The sequence below is a fragment of the Festucalex cinctus genome, chromosome 10 (assembly GCF_051991245.1).
Source record: "Festucalex cinctus isolate MCC-2025b chromosome 10, RoL_Fcin_1.0, whole genome shotgun sequence".
Classification (NCBI taxonomy): Eukaryota; Metazoa; Chordata; class Actinopteri; order Syngnathiformes; family Syngnathidae; genus Festucalex; species Festucalex cinctus.
The window spans coordinates 7403519-7424596 of record NC_135420.1 but is presented as its reverse complement, the minus strand read 5'-3'; the positions used below and the strand labels follow the sequence as shown (position 1 = coordinate 7424596).

The window sequence follows — 21078 nt, the reverse complement described above, 5'->3', positions numbered from 1 at the left end:
TTTAGGATGGATAAAAAAATAATAATAATAATTAATAATAATAATTAATAATAATAATAATAATAATAATAATAATAATAATAATAATAATAATAATAATAATAATAATACATTATTATTATCATTATTACTTTACAGTGTTTTTACTTTAAACAGAACCAATGGCGGGGAAAGGATAAAATCAACGTTTGTAAAATTTCCTAGCATTGTCACATGCACATAAAATGGATTTACAGCATTTTGAAAATGAGCTCTTCATATTTTGCTATGAATCACATTCATCCATTTACAAGAGTCAGCTTGGATTTAGTCACAAATACCAAGTCTGACTAGAAAAATATTGTCAAAATACGAGATTAGGAAAGTAGACTCACTAGCAGACCATCTGGACCAGGTTCCCCAAAGGAGCCTTTCCTTCCAGGTCGCCCCTAAAATGAAACACAATGTGCAACACACATTCAGAACACAATCTCACATCAAGATGCCTCAGCTCATGACTGGTTTATCACAGTTCATTCCATCTGCTTACTTATATAGTTATTAGTTAGTTCTTTGTTGTATTATTCAGACTATGTGCAAGAAACTCATTGTGATTGTATAGTTGACTTTTGTTTTTTGTTTTTTTAAATCATCTGATAGTTCTTACATTTGGACCGGCATTGCCAGATGGGCCAAGTGGTCCTTCTTCACCCTGCAAATACACAGCATGGCACAAAATCTGATATTCACAAAAAACACACGTACACAAAAGTAATCTCAAGAGCAACTTGAGCTAGTATGTTGAGTGAAAATAGAACGAGAACACGCCTCTGTTGTCACATGTCTTGAAATAAACGATGACTTCAGCACTACATCACTCATCTCTCAATCTGCATTAAAAAAGCTGGGTTGCTCAAACACAGAGTGAAACCTGGCTTACAAACTGCAGTATAACTCGACACCTTAAAATAGTTTGATCATTTGATGAAGCAGCACAACAAGAGTATGTCAGTGTGTAAAATAAACAATTTTGTACAAAACAAGAACAGATGTGCTTTGTGTTTCTTTTTTTTTCCTCACTGATGCTGTGATGCTGAAAATGTTTAGTCTCTTCCGAAAGCTGCAATGTTCAGCACTTATACAGCAGCCAAAAAACTTCTTTTTTTTTTTCCAAGAACTGGAAAACATTCAGCTTTGTTTTTATAAGCACCCTATGTGATTCATGACTTCACCCAGTGGAACATGCCCCAAGAGAAATCTCAAACAAAAGAGATGCTACTGTACACCAGACATGTTGTCTTATCTGATATTTGTCTTTCCTCACACTATATTTGAATGGATTTTTTTTTTCTTTTGACAGACTGAGTTTTCCATTCATCGTTACAGTTGAAAGTATTGGATAATTAAAGTCAATGTATTGAATTCTCTTACCTGCATTCCTTTTGGTCCTACAGGGCCTTGGACACCTCTAGTACCTTGTAACCCCTAAAATGCAACACACTAAATGAATGGTGCGGTTTACGTGAGTTCAAAACAGAAACACAGAGAAGATGTTAGCGTACCTTTGGTCCAGGTGGTCCATTGGGCCCAGGCACTCCGATGTCTCCTGGAAAACCCTGAAAATAGCTGAATATGAGTCCAGTTCACACATTTACAAATTGTAAACAGTATTTATTGAAGAAATAAAGAAAATAAACATTTATTTTTGACTGCCCCTAACAGTAACATGTTATATTACTAGTTAGTCAAAATGACAGCCATTATTAAGTAAGGTTTTAAAAGTGTTACAGGCATCACTACAAATGGAACACTGAACGAGTTTGCACAGGGGAAAGAACACCCAGTCACACGGGACAAGAAGGCAGGCTCAGCTACTGTCCTTGATCATGTTTTTGATTGGATTGTTTTATATTCATAGCCCTAGAAGATTATCAACTCAAGTGCTGTACGTAAAACATCCATCCATCCATCCATCCATCCATCCATTTTCTTGACTGCCTATTCCTCACAAGGGTCGCGGGGGGTGCTGGAGCCTATCTCAGCTGGCCTGGGTGGGGGACACCCTGGACTGGTTGCCAGCCAGGGAACACAGAGACACAAACAACCATCCACACTAGCAAGCACACCTAGGGACAATTCGGAGCACCCAATTCACCTGCCATGCATGTCTTTGGAACGTGGGAGGAGACCGGAGTGCCCGGAGAGGACCCAAGCAAGCACGGGGAGAACATGCAAACTCCACCCAGGAAGGACGGAGCCTAGACTTGAACCCGAGTCCCCAGAACTGGGAGGTAGACTTGCTAACCATTCAACCACCATGATGAATGCGATTAGCTGGCAACCAGTTCAGGGTGTACCCCTCCTACTGCCCAAAGCCAGCTGAGATAGGCTCCAGCACCCCCCCACCTCCCTGTGAGGAATAAGCGGTCAAGTCATTGGATGGATGGATGGATGGATGGATGGATGGATGGGAGTTAATGATGACGACTCTGATTGTGATGGACACTCTTTGGCTAAACCAGAACCAGGTTTAATTTGCTGTTTTGAAGGTCATGTTGCCGCATAAGTAAGGCCTTGTAGCTCAGTGGTGAGAGCACTGGTCTAATAAACCTGGGGTTGTGAGCTTGATTCTCACCTGGGCCTTTCATGGTTTGTTTGAATACAACAATGAAGTGCAGATGTTGGTTAGTGCTACTGTGTTTTGTAGTATGTAGCAAAGCCGTAACCAGGTTAATTTGCTGTTTTGAAGGTCTAGTTACCAGAACCAAATGTCCTTCTAGCTCAGTGGTTAGAGCACTGGTCTCGTAAACCAGGGGTTGTGCGTTTGTTTCTCACCTTGGCCTTTTGTGGAATCATTGACTCACCAGATGTTTGGTAGTATTGCATTGTTATGCCTGTATTTGGGGTCTCTGGGAGTTAATGATGACGACTCTGATTGTGATGGACAGTCTCCATGGCAAAACCAGAACCAGGTTAATTTGCTGTTTTGAACATCATGTTGCCACAACAGTAGTTTCTTGTAGCTCAGTGGTTAGACCACTGTAGTATCAGGTAATCAGGTTAATTTGTTGTTTTGAAGGTCTTATTAACAGAGCAGAATGGCCTTCTATCTCAGTGGTTAGAGCACTGGTCATTTACACCAGGGGTCCTGAGTTTGAGTCTCACCTTGGACTTTTGTGGAATCATTGATTCATCAAACTTCAGATATTTGGTAGTAATGCATTGTTATGCCTGCCCTGCGATTGGCTGGCAACCAGTCCAAAGTGCCCCCCGCATACTGCCCAGAGCCAGCTGAGATAGGCGCCAGCACCCCCCGCGACCTATGTGAGGAATAAGCGGTCAAGAAGATGGATGGATGGATGGATGGATGGATGGATGGATGGATGGATGGATGGATGCATTGTTATGCCTGTATTTGGGGTCTCTGGGAATTTACTCTGATTGTTATGAACTCTTTGGCTAAACCATGAGAGGGTAACTATCTTGGTTTGAAGTTATGTTTCACATTGCCATGAATATTTATTATGTAAGTTAGTTATTTGACATGAATATATAATTAATTTGGTAAACTTAAATCTATGCTATTTATGTCTGTATGTATTCATGTTATTGTTACTAACTTTAATTTGACACGGCTGGCTGTTTATTTTTAGACTGCATATCTGCACCCGGTGTTTTTGGGCAAGGAGAATATTATCAGTCGGGTTTTCCTTCAAGCTAAGGTCACATTAGCCTCTACACGCATAGCCCAACACATAGTTTAGGTACCAGTCGTGTTCTTCAGCAAGCTAAGGTCACAGTAACCTCCATACACATGGTTCAACACGTAGTTTAGGCATCAGACGTGTTTTTCATCAAGCTATGGTATTTTTTGATAAGGACTGTTTTGGATTGCCAGCACACGAACTTGGTGCTCTTGGTCTTGAACACTATAAATGTAAGGGCTGCATTTTAGACCGCGCTCCTTTTTTTTGTCGACCTGTTTACGGGTGTGAGCAATCGCGAGATAAGAAAAGCAGCCCGGATCCGATTGTCTGTATTTTCCTGAACTCCAGAGCTTTAACAACGGATGAACCAAATATTCTGCTTTTGTTTGATTTATTGAGCGACTTTCTTTCTTTGAAGAAAAACGAACACGCATGGTGTAAGGTAAATATTTACCAGGTGTGTGGGTGTCCATATGGGCCTTTCCCCGGGACAGTAATTGGGATTCTAATCTGTATGCATATATGCTGCTAATGGTAATATAAAATATTAAAATTGTTGCCCACACACGCAATAGTGGCACAACATTTCTAACAACCAGAACCACAAAAGTAAGGCCTTGTAGCTCAGTGGTTAGACCACTGGTCTAGTAAACCAGGGGCCGTGAGTTCAGTTCTCACCTGGGCCTTTCAGGGGTTGTTTGACTACAACAATGAAGTGCAGAAGTTTTGTGATTTTGGGTATCTGAGATTAAATACCTACTCATGTGACAGCAATGAAGGGCAGATATTGGTTCGTATGACTGTATGCTGCACACAGATGAAATAGGCTGCCAACAGATGTGAAGTCAGCCTCAAGTGTAAATGCTTTAAAATCCAGGTTAAAAACTTATTTTTTTCTCATACTTTTGATTAAGGACTTTTAAACAGCTTTAATTGAGTTTTTTTCCCCTTCCTTTTTAATTATTACTTTTATTATTACTTTAAACTTACTTACGCTATATATGTTTTAAAGTTTGCTGAATAATGTTTTAATATTGTCATTGTATATTCTCTTAGTAAATTTTGTAACCTACTTTTATTTACTCTTCTTCCTCTGAATTTTAACTACTGTGTTTGTTGATGCTTATGTGTTGTCTTTCCTTGTGTAAAGCACATTGAGTTGCCTTGTGTATGAAATGTGCTATACAAATAAACTTGCCTTGCCTTGCCTACTGTGTTTTGGGGTATGTGCGACTTAATACCTACTAATCAGACTGCTGTGGTAATGCAAGCCAGAACCAGGTTAATTTGCTGATTTGAAGGTTATGTTAGCTTTACAGCAAGGCCATGTAGCTCAGTGGTTAGAGCACTGGTCTTGTAAACCAGGGGTCGTGAGTTCAGTTCTTGCCTTGGCCTTTTGTGGAATCATTGACTCACCAAACTTCACATGTTTGGTAGTAATGCATTGTTATGCCTGTATTTGGGGTCTCTGGGAGTTAATGATGACTACTCTGATTGTTATGGACAGTCTCTTTGGCTAAACCAGAACCTGGTTAATTTGCTGTTTTGAAGGACATGTTGCCACAGCAGTAAGGCCTTGTAACTCAGTGGTTGTAAACCAGGGGTCGTGAGTTAATTTCTCACCTGGGCTGTTTGATTACAACAATGAAGGACAAATGGTTCGTACTACTGTGTTTTGGGGTATGTGCGACATAATACCTACTAATCAGACTGCTGTTGGTGATGCAAGCCAGAACCAGGTTAACTTACTGCTTTAATTAAAAAGTATAAATAAATAAATAAATAAATAAAAGCCATCAGAGTCACCCGCACTTTCGCAGGCAGACTTAAACCAATCACACTTCACGTTCACAATGGCGCATTACAGCAGCAATTGTCTGGATTAAGAAAACCCCGCAGCATTGTATGTGTTAATCATACATGTTTTCGGTGTAGTACATGAGAGGGCAATTTTAAATAAAACAGATGAATGATCAGACAAGAATGCATCACATAGATTATCTCAAGACTGGAGACAGTTAGACCATGAGAGAGAATCTGATCAGGGATGAGGCCACGATCATGAATTGGGGCTGACACACATTGCACAGCGTTAAAGCAGTCAATCAAATAAAAAAAAAAAAATCTTAAGTCAAAGAATAAAAATAAAAATAATAAAAATCCTTGATGATGCACTGTAGATGCAATTTTGACATAGCATTGTTACTTTGAATTTCTTTTCCTCTCTAGAACAGCGTTTCAGCAAATTTTCTACATAGACATTCTTTAGGCCCTGCAATTGGCTGGCAATCAGGGTGTACCCCGCCTACTGCCCATAGTCAGCTGGGATAGGCTCTGGCACCCACCGAGGAGCAAGCGGTTCAGAAAATGGATGAATGAACATTCTTTAGGCAATGAGTATTTGTTACAAATCTGGATCAAACTTTATGTAAATCTTCCTGGATATAGTCAATGCCCGCTTTTCTCATAAATACCAAAAACACATTAAAAAGTACCTCTGGTCCCGGCGGCCCTGGCGGGCCTTGCAGCCCTATTTCTCCAATTCTACCCTGTTGAAAAGACAAGAGTTCATGGAAACCTGAAATTGCAATTTCCTCACAGATTTTGTGCATGATTACCTCCCAGTATTCACATCTTACACAGAAACATCCAATTTGTAATGCTTACATTGGAATCTTTTCAGATGACCTCTATTATTTCATCTGCAACTACAGTTTGTTGAAGTGATCTTACTGCAATACACACCCTGAGTGAAGATTGACATGATTTAAAGTCATGACATCAGGTTTAAGAACTCTCAACTCTGCACGCTTGCCGTCTCAACTATCAGCCACTACTTGCTTGTGACAATGTTTCACAAACTTGGCAACGACAGTGTGAACATGTGAATGTTCGACCATATGATGATGAATATGTGTATGGTAAATGGTGTCATAATTTGGGTTTGGTTTAGTTTGATTTTTGTGTGATTTATTCCTCAAGTCTCTTTAGTTAGTCATGATTTGTGTTTTGTTCTGTTTTCCTTGTGTGTTTTCCCTTGTCTCGTCAAGCATTGTAATGTCCACCTGTGTTTACCTGCCCTTTCTCATGTGTCAACCAGTCAGTGCCCTCAGTGCCCAGGTGTGTATTGTTATGTCAACCAGTATTTGTGTATTTAGCCTTCTGTTTCCTGTCAAGCCTTCTCAGTCTGTCTGATTAACACAGTGGTCATGTCTTGCTGTTACCCGTCATCTAATCATCATTATCATTATAATTATCATTATGCACTTTGTTTTCTTGTTTACCGCCTGTTCCTGGTTCTCCTCCCTGTTTTGATTGAATTAAACGTTTTTGAACTTCATTCAGGGAAGCAGAATGAGGAGGTAGAGTCTACCTACTCATTCTGCTTCCCTGCACTTGGGTCCTCGACCACCACAGCATAACAAATGGTAAATGGTACTTCATTTATATAGTGCTTTTCCACCTTACAAGCCCTTCAAAGGGCTTTACATTCAACTACCGATGACGCACCATCAGGAGTAACTGGGGGTTCAGTATCTTGCTCAAGGATACTTTGGTGTGGACACAATGGCATGGGATCAAACCCACAACCTCTGGGTTGGGAGACTCTGGCCCTTTCTCAATACACATTCTTGTCCGTACTTGCGTCCTCGTGATGTCTTGAAACGTCATCAGTAACGGCCCAAGTACCGTTCCAATTTCAAGTACGCAAAAAGCAAAAGCATTGAATGGACGGAATCCTGGATGTTGTTCTTACTGCGAGCTTCCTCCTTGTGACGCATTGCCGTAACTGTACCACGTGACTCGATGTTATAATTACGAGTACTATTTTAAAATATCATTTGAAATTAAATTATACATGGGATTTATCCAATTTACGATAATATTGAGGGGGGAAGGTTCTAGAAAGATACCGGTCAGAGTTGCAAGTTTTGTTCTGATTCTTTTTAAATTGTGGTGATGCATCTTATGTTCAAGTGTGCAGATCCCAAAAACGTGGGAAGGAAATCAAGTTTGATGAAATTTATACAATAGAGACTGAGGTGAGACGGGAATGAAAGATGAGGTTGAGACTAGTTGGGCAAAGTCAGTGGATCAGCCAGAGGATTGGTCCGACAAACTGGTGTACTTAGCTGCCAAAGGAAGCCTAATCAACACAAAACAGGTGTGTGGAAGAAAGAAGAAAAAACGTGATGCTTCTCCGCTCCCATTCGTTCCTTGAAGTACGAAATGCATCTTGGGATATATTCACAGCCAAGCATTCACCAAGCAACAACCGATGCATCCTTGGATTAAGCTAGCAATAAAGAATGACATCCGGGAATTCCTTGTGGTCTTGGCTTATGCGTACTTTCGATTGGAACAGTACTTGGGCTGCCATTGCTGACGTCTCACAAAATCACAAGGATGTAAGTAAGGTTTTTAACTGATGTATGTTGTACAAACATTTTGAAACATCTAAATAGAAATCCAAATCCATTGAAAGCAAGTCACATGATATAACTGCGATGAATTACGGAAATACGCCAGCGAGATATGCGTGCTTGGGAAGTACGTTCTTGAGACCGAGCTTACCAAGACCTTGCTCGTTGCGTCACAAGAACGTACTGTTGTGCTACTCTGAAAAACTGTAATGCAGTGACTATCTTCCTATATTTCTTAAACCAGAAGATTGTTTGGCAACATATGCTAATTAAGCTTTGATGTTGTTTTGTCATCAGTAGTTTTGATCCAGAAGTTTTACAAAACTGGTTCTTGCATCGGAAAACGCGTTCGAAATATGAATTTACCAATAATGTGATGGTGATCTGTGAGTGATCATAGGCTGTTGATTTTATTTTATTTTTTTCTGTTGATTTTTTTTTTTGTTTAGTTTTTTTTGTGGCTTTTGAGGACTGAACTTGGCCACCCGATCTAAACCTATTTAGAGTCCATCCTGAATAATATGAAAATAATTTGTACTTCATGTTTTATGAAAACTGAAACATACTTTTAGATAAATGAACACAAATGCTTATTCCATATCTCTTGGTTTCTGTCACTGCAAGCAAATGAAAGACTGTATCAGTGAGTTGCAACTCATTAGTTTCCCATGGGAAAATGGCTGAGCAATTTTAGTTTACAAGCTAACAAAAGTTGTCCAGATCCCACATGTTTACATAGCTTTGTCCATAAAAGCTGAACCAAACCTGACCACAATACACCTACACTGACATATGGTCTCAAACTTACCGGTGGTCCAGGTTTTCCTCTTGGACCGGGAGGACCAGGCGCACCAGGAACACCCTTTAAAGATACACACACAGTAATATCACAATGACACCAGAGACCACAAGCACACGAGTATAGAATCAAATTGTACGATGGCTTCATAAAAAAAAAGCTCCACAAACTAAATTATGTGATATTATACATACCTTATCACCCTGGAAACCCATCGGTCCTGGTTCACCCAGTTGTCCAACTTCGCCCTAAATTTCACAGCATCATACAAAGATATAACAACACAACCCTAACACCAAGACCACTGAATAGAAAAAGTCAGTGCAAATACAACTGTAGCCATTGGCTCCAACCCATTTCCACCAAAGTTTGTGTAGGAGTGACTACTGACCAAGGAAGAATCGGTAACATCCATTAAAACATTGAGTCAGGAATGGCCTTGTTAACAAAATTTTCAAATTATAGCCTCACTTCACATACAATTTATGGTTTATGAAAAGTCATGGAATGGAAAAGGAAGGCTCAGTTGCATTATGCTGTATATATACAGTAATATACTTTGTACAGGTCAGACTCAAAACTTGGATTTATTTTTGAATATTAACAGAAGAACAAATTTAAGTAGGAGAATGAAAACAACTACAACTATCTACTACTACTATTTCATATTATTGTCTTTGCCACAAAAAAACACAAATACACTGCAAATATATAAATATTTAGATCACCTTATCACCTTTCAATCCAGGCAGGCCAGCTCGTCCGGCTGGTCCCTGCCACAGAGGGAGGAAAGGAGGGAGGACAACAAAGAAAGGATGAATAATGTAGTAGTAGCAGACCTTGACAAATTATTTAGAATAGGGATCATTAAAAAGTAAAAAAACAAACACAAAAAAAAACGCACACACACATATATTGCGATTTCGTATTACTAGTCTAGGATGTACTATGATAAATAAACATTCCGCGCAATTATGCAACAAATGACAGAAAGTGGGTAACATCCAAATGAATCTAAAGAAGCTCATTTGTATTACTGGCCTTGGTTTCAAACACTGAGACTCAATAAAGTCCCAATAACATATTGCTGATTATAATTTCTTAAAGTGAATAATTTCCTATAATTAATTACACACAAAAATTAAACACAACATCCATTTTTAAGATTAACATGAAGGTGATTTACAATGAATTCATATTAGTAAGAAATGCAGTGGCCAAAAATAATGGTTTGCGGTAAATGTCATATATACTGTACAGTACTATATACAGTAATTGTGGTATATAAGCAGGCAATTTGATCGCACCCAGGAAACGTTTCAAACTTAGAAGTATTTAAATTATTGTGTAAATACCTTCGGCCCGACTATACCAGGAAGTCCTCGAGGACCTTCTGGGCCCAGGTCCCCCTACAAAAAACAACAACAACAAAAAACAAAACATAACAACAACAACAACAACAACAACAAAAAGGAGGTATATAATGGTATATTTTACACAAGCATCCTCATGCACTTCTAACGCTGGGACTCCCTTGTACAAACACCTAATAACACATTAAAATACTTATGGTAGGTCTCTTTTTCTGTTTGTGTTACACAGAGTATTCTTAAGTCACAATATGGTTAAGCCCTGCTCTCAATTTGTACAGTTGTTTTGTGAAACGACAAACTTGGCTCTGCTAGTTAATGCAAATATTCAAGCTGCATTCTTACTGTCAAAGTAACAGTACATTTAAATGGTTGGAATATCTGGATAAACTGGAATTTGTGGGACATGCGGCTGTGGTGCCCTTGAACAAGACAGACACCCTGAATTGCTTTCTGGGTGTTTAAGTATCTCCCTTGCTCCAGTGTGTGTTTGCTGTGTCCACTACTGTGATGGATCGAATATGGAAGTCAGATTACATATAGGTGTGCACATGACAAATAAAGATGATTCTCCCTCACTGAAAAAAGTGATTCGTTGGACTAAACTTAAAAAAAAAAAAAAAAAAAAAAAGTGCTGTAATTTGTTAAAGCTATTTTTTTCTCTCGTTATATTCATGATTTGGTTGGAAGCATCATTTTCAATTGAATATGAATCAAATACAATTATTTTTCCAAAGCCGAACAAGTTACATCCAAGCAACTTTTTACTTTACAATAAACTAATTAAAGTCAGTTTTATTACTTTGCCCCAAATCGAATTTCTGATTCAGTTTGAACAAAATTTGCGGGGTACAACCTGACTTGACTTGAGCTGGTTGCCAGACAATTGTAGGGCACACATGCACTTTTAAAAGTTTTACCCCACTTAAACTAACAAAAATTATGTCCAGACATCACATCTAAAATATTTGACTTCACAGAAACTACATCGAGTGACTTCGAATGACCTGATTATTTCATGGTGATGTAAACAATAATTCTTCACTTGAACCAACCTTAATTTTTTTGCCTTGACCCAAAATATTTTCTTAACATTTTGGGTACTGAACCAAATTAATTCATTTGGCTATAACGGAATTAACATATTCAATTTGACATCCCGTATTTTATAAAAAAACGCTGATTGTCAGTGAGCAGCAGCAGAAGGTACTCAGGGAACATTTGGTGATCTAAACCTCCAATTCCAACCTGTAACGCTGAGTGTCAAGCAGGAAGGAAAACAGGTTCCATTTTTATAGTATTTTGGTATGACCCACAACCTCCCAGTCACAGGGTGGACACTCTACCACTGAGCCCGTTTTGTTTACTTGACAAAAAATAATAAATAAATAAATAAATAAATAAATAAATAGATAATATTGTATTGCCCATCTCAAGGCTACAAAGACACTTGGCCAACAGAGTACCCTCAAACTATATTTATTCATCTTAAAACATGATCCATATGCACCATATGAACTAGAGAGGAGAAAGAAGATAATGGAGAAGACAGAATATCCCATTTATAATATGGTCAGTCTTTCAAAAGATGTCAGACAACAACAACAACAAAAAACAGATTGTCTAACAAGCAAATGAGCCAGACAAACACACGTGGCAACACCCCTACAAAATCTAAACCTGTAATAAATCAATATCACATCAAAGCCTGCTTTCTGAAAGTCGCGTTGACCTTCAAACTACCAAATTCTAAACACTCACTCAAAGCCCAACAATATAGTACAGCCTATAATTGCTAAAGATACAGGACAATGCCATTTGTTTTAAAAGTACATTTACTCACACATAGAATCATGATCTCCCAGGTGGGGAAGCGAACCCACGCCGCCTGCATCAGAGGTAAGCGGCAGTAACCACGCCGCCACCCAGAGCGCATGTACAATCATGCCATGGTGGCACTGATGTGCTGTCATTTTCAATGCGCAAGCGCAAGTCCATTTGACTCTAAATATATTACCCAGAGGGCATGAAGACAAGAAATTTAATTGGAAAGAAATCAAGTACTTTATTTTGAGTCCTTTGGACATATTTTTAGTTCCATCGAAATCAAAATTGATGTCTGTCAATGCAAAATAAATAGTTTTCACAATAAAATCAATACATTTATCCTGTTTTGAATGGATATTATTTCTTTCAATGACATGCTGATTGCAATCCTTTCTAACAGTATGCTACAATTGTCTGGCAACCACCTCAGGTTGAACCCCACAAATTTTGTTCATACTGAATCAGAGATTCCATTTGGGGTAAAATAATAATATGGACTTTAATAAGTTTATTACAACGTAAAAAGTTACTTGGATGTAACTTTTTTTTTTTTTAGGTGTGGCTTGGGCAAAATAAATGTATTTGATTTATATTAAATTGAAAATGATGCTTTCAATCAAATCATGCATATAATTTGAGAAAACTAATTTAGCTGTAAAAAAAAAAAATTGTTTATTCCAACAAATCACTTTTTTCAGTGCTCTAAATTGCAATAAAAAGGAATTTCATTGTGATTATTTTTGCAAAAGTGAAAACGTCACCACAGCCACCTGAACAAAAACATTATCTTCATCAAATCCTTGTTTCTGTCAGCTTGGTGTCTGACTACATCACATTTAGTGTCACACACTGGCACAGACATCAAATACATTCCAGAAGGAACTCTTGCTGCTCTGTTTCTGCTTTCCTTCTGAATACTTCCCTTTGTATGATTGGGTTTCGATGAATGAATGAACACAACTAAAGCCACACCGGTGTGACTGACACTGGGAATGAACATTTGTTTTAGATGTCAAATAAAGTTCTTCATGAGATCCAACCTGTGCCAAAATCACTCAAGCGTACAGATGATTAAAAATGAACCACATCAAAAGGCGGATTAGTGAAGTGGAAGTGTTTTGATTTCCATGTACAGCATGATTACTCAAAATTACTTTGAGTTTGTTGATTTGAAGATATGGAAAAGGTGGCTCAAATTTTACTGCCAAAATAGGAACACTACTCATGTTCAATCATGACAAGAAGGTAGCTGGAAGATTGAATCGCACGTTCCACACTAGTACTTCTAAATGTTTTTATTACTAGCCAAGGTCTGATGGCAAGGTGTAAATATCATCAGCATAATCTTGGCAATCGCCCGAACTGAGCATGTAATGGTTTAAAATATGCTGCTGCTTGAATGTAGCAACAACTCTAACCATGACAAAGCAATGTTTTACATTTTTGTGGAGCAAGAAAACTGACTGACAGGTAATATTTCTAACATACTGACAAGCATCAGTACATACTGTATCTGCCAAGCGATTCAAATTATCACAACTTTGCCAAGCACGTACTTACTCTTAGGCCCGGAAAGCCGTCAATACCAGTCCCACCAACAGGCCCCTGTGAAACATCACAGCAACATCCTAAATAAACAGGACAGTATACTTAAAGGATTGCAAGTTCTGCATTCCTGGTATTCGAAATTCATTAACATATTTAAATAATTAAATTGCATTAAACAAAACATAATCTTACATATTGTACAGGGTGACCCAAAAAGATGCGTACCCATATTTTATTCGATAAAAACTCAATTTTTTAACGAATGTCTTTTCTGTTGCAGGACGTGAAAGGTGAACCTATGGATGATCATTTGCAGCTATAGTTGCCCTGAAAATGTCTTGGACAAATCAGCAGAAGATATTCTCCCTGGAGACCTATTTTGTGACAAAATCATACCAGAGTGTACAGATTCAGTTTCGAAAGCGTTTCCAATGTCGCAACTTTCCATCAAAATCAACGATTGTTGATTGATTCAGTTTCGAAAGCGTTTCCATTGTCGCAACTTTCATCAATCAACAATCGTTGATTTTGATGGAAAGTTGCGACATTGGAAACGCTTTCGAAACTGAATCTGTACACTCTGGTATGATTTTGTCACAAAATAGGTCTCCAGGGAGAATATCTTCTGCTGATTTGTCCAAGACATTTTCAGGGCAACTATAGCTGCAAATGATCATCCATAGGTTCACCTTTCACGTCCTGCAACAGAAAAGACATTCGTTAAAAAATGGATTTTTTATCGAATAAAATATGGGTACGCATCTTTTTGGGTCACCCTTGTACATCAGCATTTTAATCAATCCAATTAAGTAGGCAATTTAAATGTAAGAATTTTGATATCCACTTTCAAAGTTTGAAAAATTGAGCTTTTTTTCTGTCCAAGTAGTTTTTTTTCCCCCCCTTAAAAAAGGAATGTTGCATTGTGCAGAGATTAAATTACACAACTTGGAGACCACAAGACTGAAATCATGTCAAGACATACAGTGAATCTTACCTCACTGCCATCAGGACCAGTTGGTCCCCGTTCACCAACATCACCCATCACACCCTGTGAGGAAACACATGCACATTAAATTGTATGGACTATGCATATGTGTAAATAATCCAATTATAAAATTTGCCTCAATACAATACAACATTTATTATGTTGTTCCGCAATACATTCACCATCAAATAGATTTCGCAAAATATGAGCCTATTAGCAATGGCATAAAATAAGTATGACGTAAAAATAAATGTAATTAAATACTTAATTAATTAATTAATTAATTTGTTAAATTCAATAAGTAATTAATTAATAAATAATTAATTGATTTAATTAACTTAATTAACTAATTAATTATCAAATTAACTAATTCAACTCATTTGGATTTATCTAAGAGATTAATTATTCAATTATGTGATTTTTTGTTTTAATTAACTCTTTGACTGGCAAAAATGTTTCATAATGATTAGTAAAATCACAATGTATGCCGCCATAAACGTTAAATGATGTCAACTATGTTTTGTTGTTGTTGTTGTTGTTGTTGTTTTGTTTTTTATCAATGTGCAGTTCACCGTCTAAGTGCAGCATGCGCTGCCTGGTCAATGAGTTGTGGAATCAAAAACACTCACTATCTATGGCCAGCAGATGGCAGCATTGTATCTCTTTTAAATGGGCTCATTGTGTATGAAATTACAATGAAACATGATGTAATCTGATGAAATTGAATGATCAAAGCCTTTTTCATATGAAAGTTTGTTTTTTTTAATGTGTGGCAGTAAAAAAGTTAATTAATTAATTAATTAACTAATTTGTTTATTTATTAATTCATTAGTTTATTAACTAATTAACATCCATATTTGTTACATCTTGCTCTAACCTGGTGCCGCTTTGCATGTAAGTTATTTATTTGTGCCTTTCAGCTGCACGAGTATTTATTAGAAGCCTGACAAAATGTATGACCCATCAATCAATGATTGCTGAAAATGGAACTTTGTCATTTTTTTTCATGAGCATCTTTTTTTTTCAGGAGCAGCCAGTAGTGTTGAAGGTATCGGGCTCTATTTTCGTAGAAAGAGCATTGCATAAAAACTTTAAAACATTAAAAGCGCTTGGCATAAAAACTGGCTCAGCTTCAATTTCTTCTCGGGGCAAGTCTGTTTTACCATGTTTGGGAATTTGGCAGATGGCACCATGCTAGACGGTCCGGCTTTTACATGCCCCAGCGCACCTGACAATTTGATGATAGAAAGTAGACTAGACTTTAAACCAGGTAAAACCAAGTCTACGTTGTGGCGCAGTTGGTATAACGCAAATTTGGTGAATTTGACTGAGCTGCCGGCGGACAGATTATATGCACTTCAATGATATAATTGAAGTTCATTCATGCATATAACAGCGTGCATCGAACCTTCTGAATCATTTTAGATAAAAATTCATTGAAGGCATTATTATGATATTTATTAAAACACTGGACACGAGCGATTGGAGTGGAAGGTGGTCTCCTCTCACAGTGATGATCCGAAGACAGTGTGCACCTCTGTTGTGCTGAATTTCAAAGGCAATGAGTGCAGACACTTTTATCAGCCAGGAAGTAAGTTTGCTGTGTTCACTTCCACAATGGCGCAAATGGCCCTTTCTACCTGCGCCCATCTACGAAAATGCCAAAATAAAGAAAACTCCCCCCCCATGCGCACAGGTAGAATGCACTTTGTGCTGGACTTGTGCTGGACACGAAAATAGGGGCCATTGTGTCCAGAAATCTAACCGAACGGTGTAGAGTTGGTGGAAACCGGAAAAAGTTGCGCTGTTAGAGATTTTTACAAGAAGTCCTGCCCTGTACAAGCCCCATTGGCATCTGCTAAACATCTGAGAGCAAAACATCTTCTTTTTGCCACCCGGGAATATGGATAATCTGCTAAAGTTGAAAGTGATCTGGTATGTGAAGACTGCTATTTTATTTATTTGTTTTATTTGTTTGCTGTTTCACATAATACAAATATTCATTGGTCATCAACAAGCACCGCTTTACTCCATTTTGTGTTTATTTTTGCTGCTTTATTCTCTCCTCGCTTGTTAGTCTGCACAGCAAATATTCTTCCTGTTTACATTCTTTTTTAACCAATAAGAGAAGAAAGTCACATCATGTGGTTTGTGGTGATACATTTTAGTAACTTTGGATTTTCTACTGTGCGAATGGGCGGGTGGGGAAGTTATTAATTGACATTGAGTTGACTCATTTTGAGAGCCCATAGCCCTGAACTTATTCAAGTTATGATTTTTCCCGTCTTGTTTTTGCTCCCATTTTTTGGGGAACTGGACAAATCTAAAACTTTTTCTACAAACACAAAATGCTATTTCCCCCAAATATTGTTCATAAATTTGGTGTCAGGCCACATCCAAACTTTCAAACTTTGAAATCGTCATTTTCAGGAGGCCCCACAAATTATTATTTTTCCAACCATTAAACATTGCATCATCAAAGAGAGCAAGCCATTTTCAACACTTTTGATTGGTCAATAATTCATAAAAAATGACACCCACACATGTGGACTGACCAAAAGTATGGTACAGATTTTTTTAAAATATGAATAAAAAAAAAAAAAAAAAGTATATTACTTGTCTTCCTTTGGGACCAGGTTTTCCAGGAGGACCAGGTATGCCCTAGAAAGTAAGTAGAAAAATATAAGTTATAATGTGTATGCATATGAATGTGGCAACACATTAATATTATCCAATATAGCGCAAGTTTCGTTCTAATAATTATGGCAATGCTTGACGATGCCGTACGGCATTTTTACTGCATAATAGACAAAGAAATATGTGTTTACGCATGCAACACGTCACAGCTATGACGGGGACTGGACAAAAATGTCCAATATGGCAGGCAGCATAGAGGGTATGTCATTATTTTGATACTTCAACGGCTTAATTCTTTTTTCAGGGAATACATTGTGGGAATTCATCCTGGCATTACCAAAATGGAAAACTAAGATATCCAGAGATTTTTTCCCCCCATCTTCTCAAGTTGTCATGTAAAATTATCACTCACTATCTCCCCCTCAAGTCCTGGTGGCCCAGCTACACCAGGAAGTCCAATGAAACCCTGGAAATTGACAGATGACAATATTATGTTACAAAACTTTCAGATAATAACGAAGAAATCCACAGAATTTGCAATGACATTATTAACACTGTATTAAAACCATTGTGCAAAGCAAATAGCCTTAGTACACTTTTATTTTGAAGTTTGCTCATGTTGTGGCGTGACGAGTAATTGACTTCCCTTAGACGTTTCTTTCTTCTCATTGATTGACTTTGTAGTTGCGACCAACATCAACACAACACTATCCCGAAATCAAGTTAAATCGTAAATTTAGGACGCTAAGAAACCGCTAATTAATTACGCCGTCATTGTATGTATGATACGGCAGAAGTCTGTGACGTAAGTGGCTAGTGGCTACCTGTTAGCGTGACCAATGAGTGTCTGGCTGCCGTGTCTCGAGGAATACCAGCTGGTAAGTAAGTTTGACAGCTGGCCTGGCTTACTTTAATTCTTTTTCAATATTCTGGACCATGGCTACTTTGTAATTCACTCTCCATGATTAAAGGGAGGGAATGGGCCTTCAATTTCATGTTGAGGTCTTTATAGAACTTTGTTTTCATTTACTTTATAAAACACTATTGCCCATTACAAAAGAAAAATATTCAACTCAAAATGTCAAACTTAGCTGTTTAGATTATAGGAACACAACTTTAACCCATTAATACAATACGGAATGTGCTAGCTAGCCATAGTTACGATGCACATTACTGTACTTACTAATTGCTTATTTTTACAAACTTCTACTACAATTTAAACTTTTCTGCTGCTGGGAAATGAAAATAAGAGACTTTAAGGAGGCTTTTTTTTTTTTGAGAAATCTCAAAATTGACACTTTTGTCCAAACAATCAGATTAATTATTAGTTAGTCAAAACTAACCTTTGCGACATATGACTGATTTTGTGAAAACTAGGGATGGGTACCGAAGACAGTAATTTTTGTTGGTAAGGACGGTTTTGGGTCGGTACTTCCGAGCACCGGTTCATGTAAAACCAAACTGTGCCATGTTTCGGTTCTGACGCACGTCTTTCAAAGTTGTGACTGTGTGGGAGTGGGATAGTTGACAATTTTTCCATGGCGCACTTGAACACAACATTATACGAGCACCAGCGTACTGACGTGACCCACTTGCGCAGGACTTCACGCACTAAAATACAAGATATATACACATTTTAATTTTGGATATACTACTGGTGACATATTGAAACTGGCAAAAGATTGTGGTCAAAATGTAGCGAGCATTACAGACCACGTCGGGTACATTCAAATGATTAATTTGTCTTTTTTTTTTTTTATATACATATTTGAGTCCAACGTGAGTACAAACTTCGAGCTCATCGCGCGACAGGTTTTACATCCTTGAAAAACTGTACAAGAAACAAATCAACGTCAATTATTAATTTATACATTTACTGTTGTCCATTGCAAATAACTTGTTTTTGTAATATTAACTTACATTTATTAATTATACTACTTCAGTAACTGTAAAATGTTAAACCTTTATTTTTACTATTTCTCTCTGGCTCATTTGAATGAAATTTTATTTTTTTGTCAAGTTTTATGTATTTTTACAAGATTTTACTGAGAGAGAGAGAACGAGAGAGCGAGAGCGGAAACAAAAGTACCAGAAATTGGTACCGTTGAGTATGGGTATCGATTCCCAGGTACCGAGTCTTTGAACAGTACCGGTTCAAATGTGAAAGGTACCCTTCCCTAGTGAAAACACATCACGTATATATTTGTATTCAAATTTTATTCCCCTTACAGTCTGGGTACGGTAAGTATGATCTGTCTACCTATAAATCTATCTGTGAATTTGTATTAGCAGTATTCAGATTTAACCAGTTTACAAGCTCCATCAAATAATAATGAGAACGCAGTATTAATATTTTTCCTGGCTGACCTTTGTTTCATAGACACACCCCCAAATATTAGACACTTTAACTGGAGATCAACTGATGCTGCTACAGTTCTGTAAATAATGTATCGGCATTTTTTTCAATTGAGATACATGCTATTCATTTTAGTAAGTTTGTATTACAAGGGTAAGCGGCAGACACAATTAACCATGCTTTCTCCTGTCTCATTGTTTCCATTAAATATTGAAATACTTAGAGCCACTGGGAGGGTCGTGGTTCACACAGCTGACATACATGAAGTCCCAATAACGTTCCTTTCACCCCCACACTCTTTTTCATTTCCCCCGTTAGTATTCCCAGCTCATTTGGCACCATTGCTTTTGTTATAGTTTAAGGAATCTTTCATGATGTCCTCCAGCCTGAACACCCACAAGCAGATTGCAACCTGCAATGTTTCAAACTAACTCAGTTCTCTGGAACAAGTCTGAAGCTTTGACACTGTGTTAATCCTTTCAGGAAATGAAGTATTAAATGTTTCTGAAGACAAAATAGAAGGAGCTACTAATACTTACACGGACCCCCTTAGGCCCCGGGTTGCCTTCTGGGCCAGCAGCACCCTGCAACGACGGAAAGACTGGTGATGAGAACATTGTACAGTTACTGTATGTAGGAAACAAACAAATGATGAGTTAAATCTAACACACAATCTGATCTGCACTGTAATTCTAGTACAACTATTTATGACTGATAATTATATAAATTGCAAATCAAAAAACCTATGTCCACAGTAGGGGTGTTAAAAAAAAATCGATTCGGCGATATATCGCGATACTACATCGCGCGATTCTCGAATCGATTAAAAAAAAAATCGATTTTTTTTTTTTTTTTTTTTTAAGAGCTCAGAATTGTTCATTCGGTAGTCTTACCAATTCAACGTCTTATCATCATTGCCTTTTTTTTTTTTTTTTTTTTTTTTTTGTGTGTGTGAATCGATTTTTAAACTTCCATTTTTAATGGAAAAATATTCAACAAAACGTCTGACTTCGGGTTAGGATTCACACCTTGAGCATGGAAGAATGTTATATGAACGGAACATTAAGCCTTAATATTTTATTTTAATGCTGTTCAAACATGAAACAGATTACAAGCTTACTGATTAGTATTTTCTAAATTTGAATGAAAAAAAATCGCAACAATCGACTTATAAATTCGTATCGGGATTAAATGGTATCGAATCGAATCGTGACCTGTGAATCGTGATACAAATCGAATCGTCAGGTACTAGGCAATTCACACCCCTAGTCCACAGTATGTTTATATTCTCAACTGTTTTGCAGTACCTTGACATAGCACACATTTTTCTACCAAAACTAATATACATCACATATACTGTAGATAAATGAGCAGCCATCTTTTTGTTGGGCTCTCTCTGGGGAGCAAGAAAGAAGCAAAGATAATGCACGAACAAGAACCATGTTT

At 37.6% G+C, this 21078-nt stretch overlaps 1 protein-coding gene and 3 non-coding genes across 6 annotated transcripts in view; 3 read left to right on the top strand and 1 right to left on the bottom strand.

Moving 5' to 3' along the window:
• col24a1 (collagen type XXIV alpha 1) overlaps positions 1 to 21078 on the bottom strand; it is a 144052-nt gene that overhangs the window by 66557 nt on the left and 56417 nt on the right. For all 3 annotated transcript variants that reach the window (XM_077533926.1, XM_077533928.1, XM_077533929.1), the window contains 14 exons: positions 20172 to 20216; positions 17689 to 17742; positions 17256 to 17300; positions 14649 to 14702; positions 13667 to 13711; positions 10265 to 10318; positions 9638 to 9682; positions 9104 to 9157; positions 8919 to 8972; positions 6182 to 6235; positions 1542 to 1595; positions 1411 to 1464; positions 647 to 691; positions 375 to 428 (listed from right to left, as the gene is read on the bottom strand). In XM_077533926.1, the coding sequence (XP_077390052.1) occupies positions 375 to 428; positions 647 to 691; positions 1411 to 1464; positions 1542 to 1595; positions 6182 to 6235; positions 8919 to 8972; positions 9104 to 9157; positions 9638 to 9682; positions 10265 to 10318; positions 13667 to 13711; positions 14649 to 14702; positions 17256 to 17300; positions 17689 to 17742; positions 20172 to 20216 (711 nt within the window). The remainder of the gene's footprint in view (positions 1 to 374; positions 429 to 646; positions 692 to 1410; positions 1465 to 1541; positions 1596 to 6181; positions 6236 to 8918; positions 8973 to 9103; positions 9158 to 9637; positions 9683 to 10264; positions 10319 to 13666; positions 13712 to 14648; positions 14703 to 17255; positions 17301 to 17688; positions 17743 to 20171; positions 20217 to 21078) is intronic.
• trnai-aau (transfer RNA isoleucine (anticodon AAU)) lies at positions 2550 to 2622 on the top strand. Its single transcript has one exon. It is a non-coding gene; the product is annotated as a tRNA-Ile (tRNA).
• On the top strand, positions 4300 to 4372 carry trnat-agu (transfer RNA threonine (anticodon AGU)). Its single transcript has one exon. It is a non-coding gene; the product is annotated as a tRNA-Thr (tRNA).
• trnat-ugu (transfer RNA threonine (anticodon UGU)) lies at positions 5009 to 5081 on the top strand. The gene has a single exon. It is a non-coding gene; the product is annotated as a tRNA-Thr (tRNA).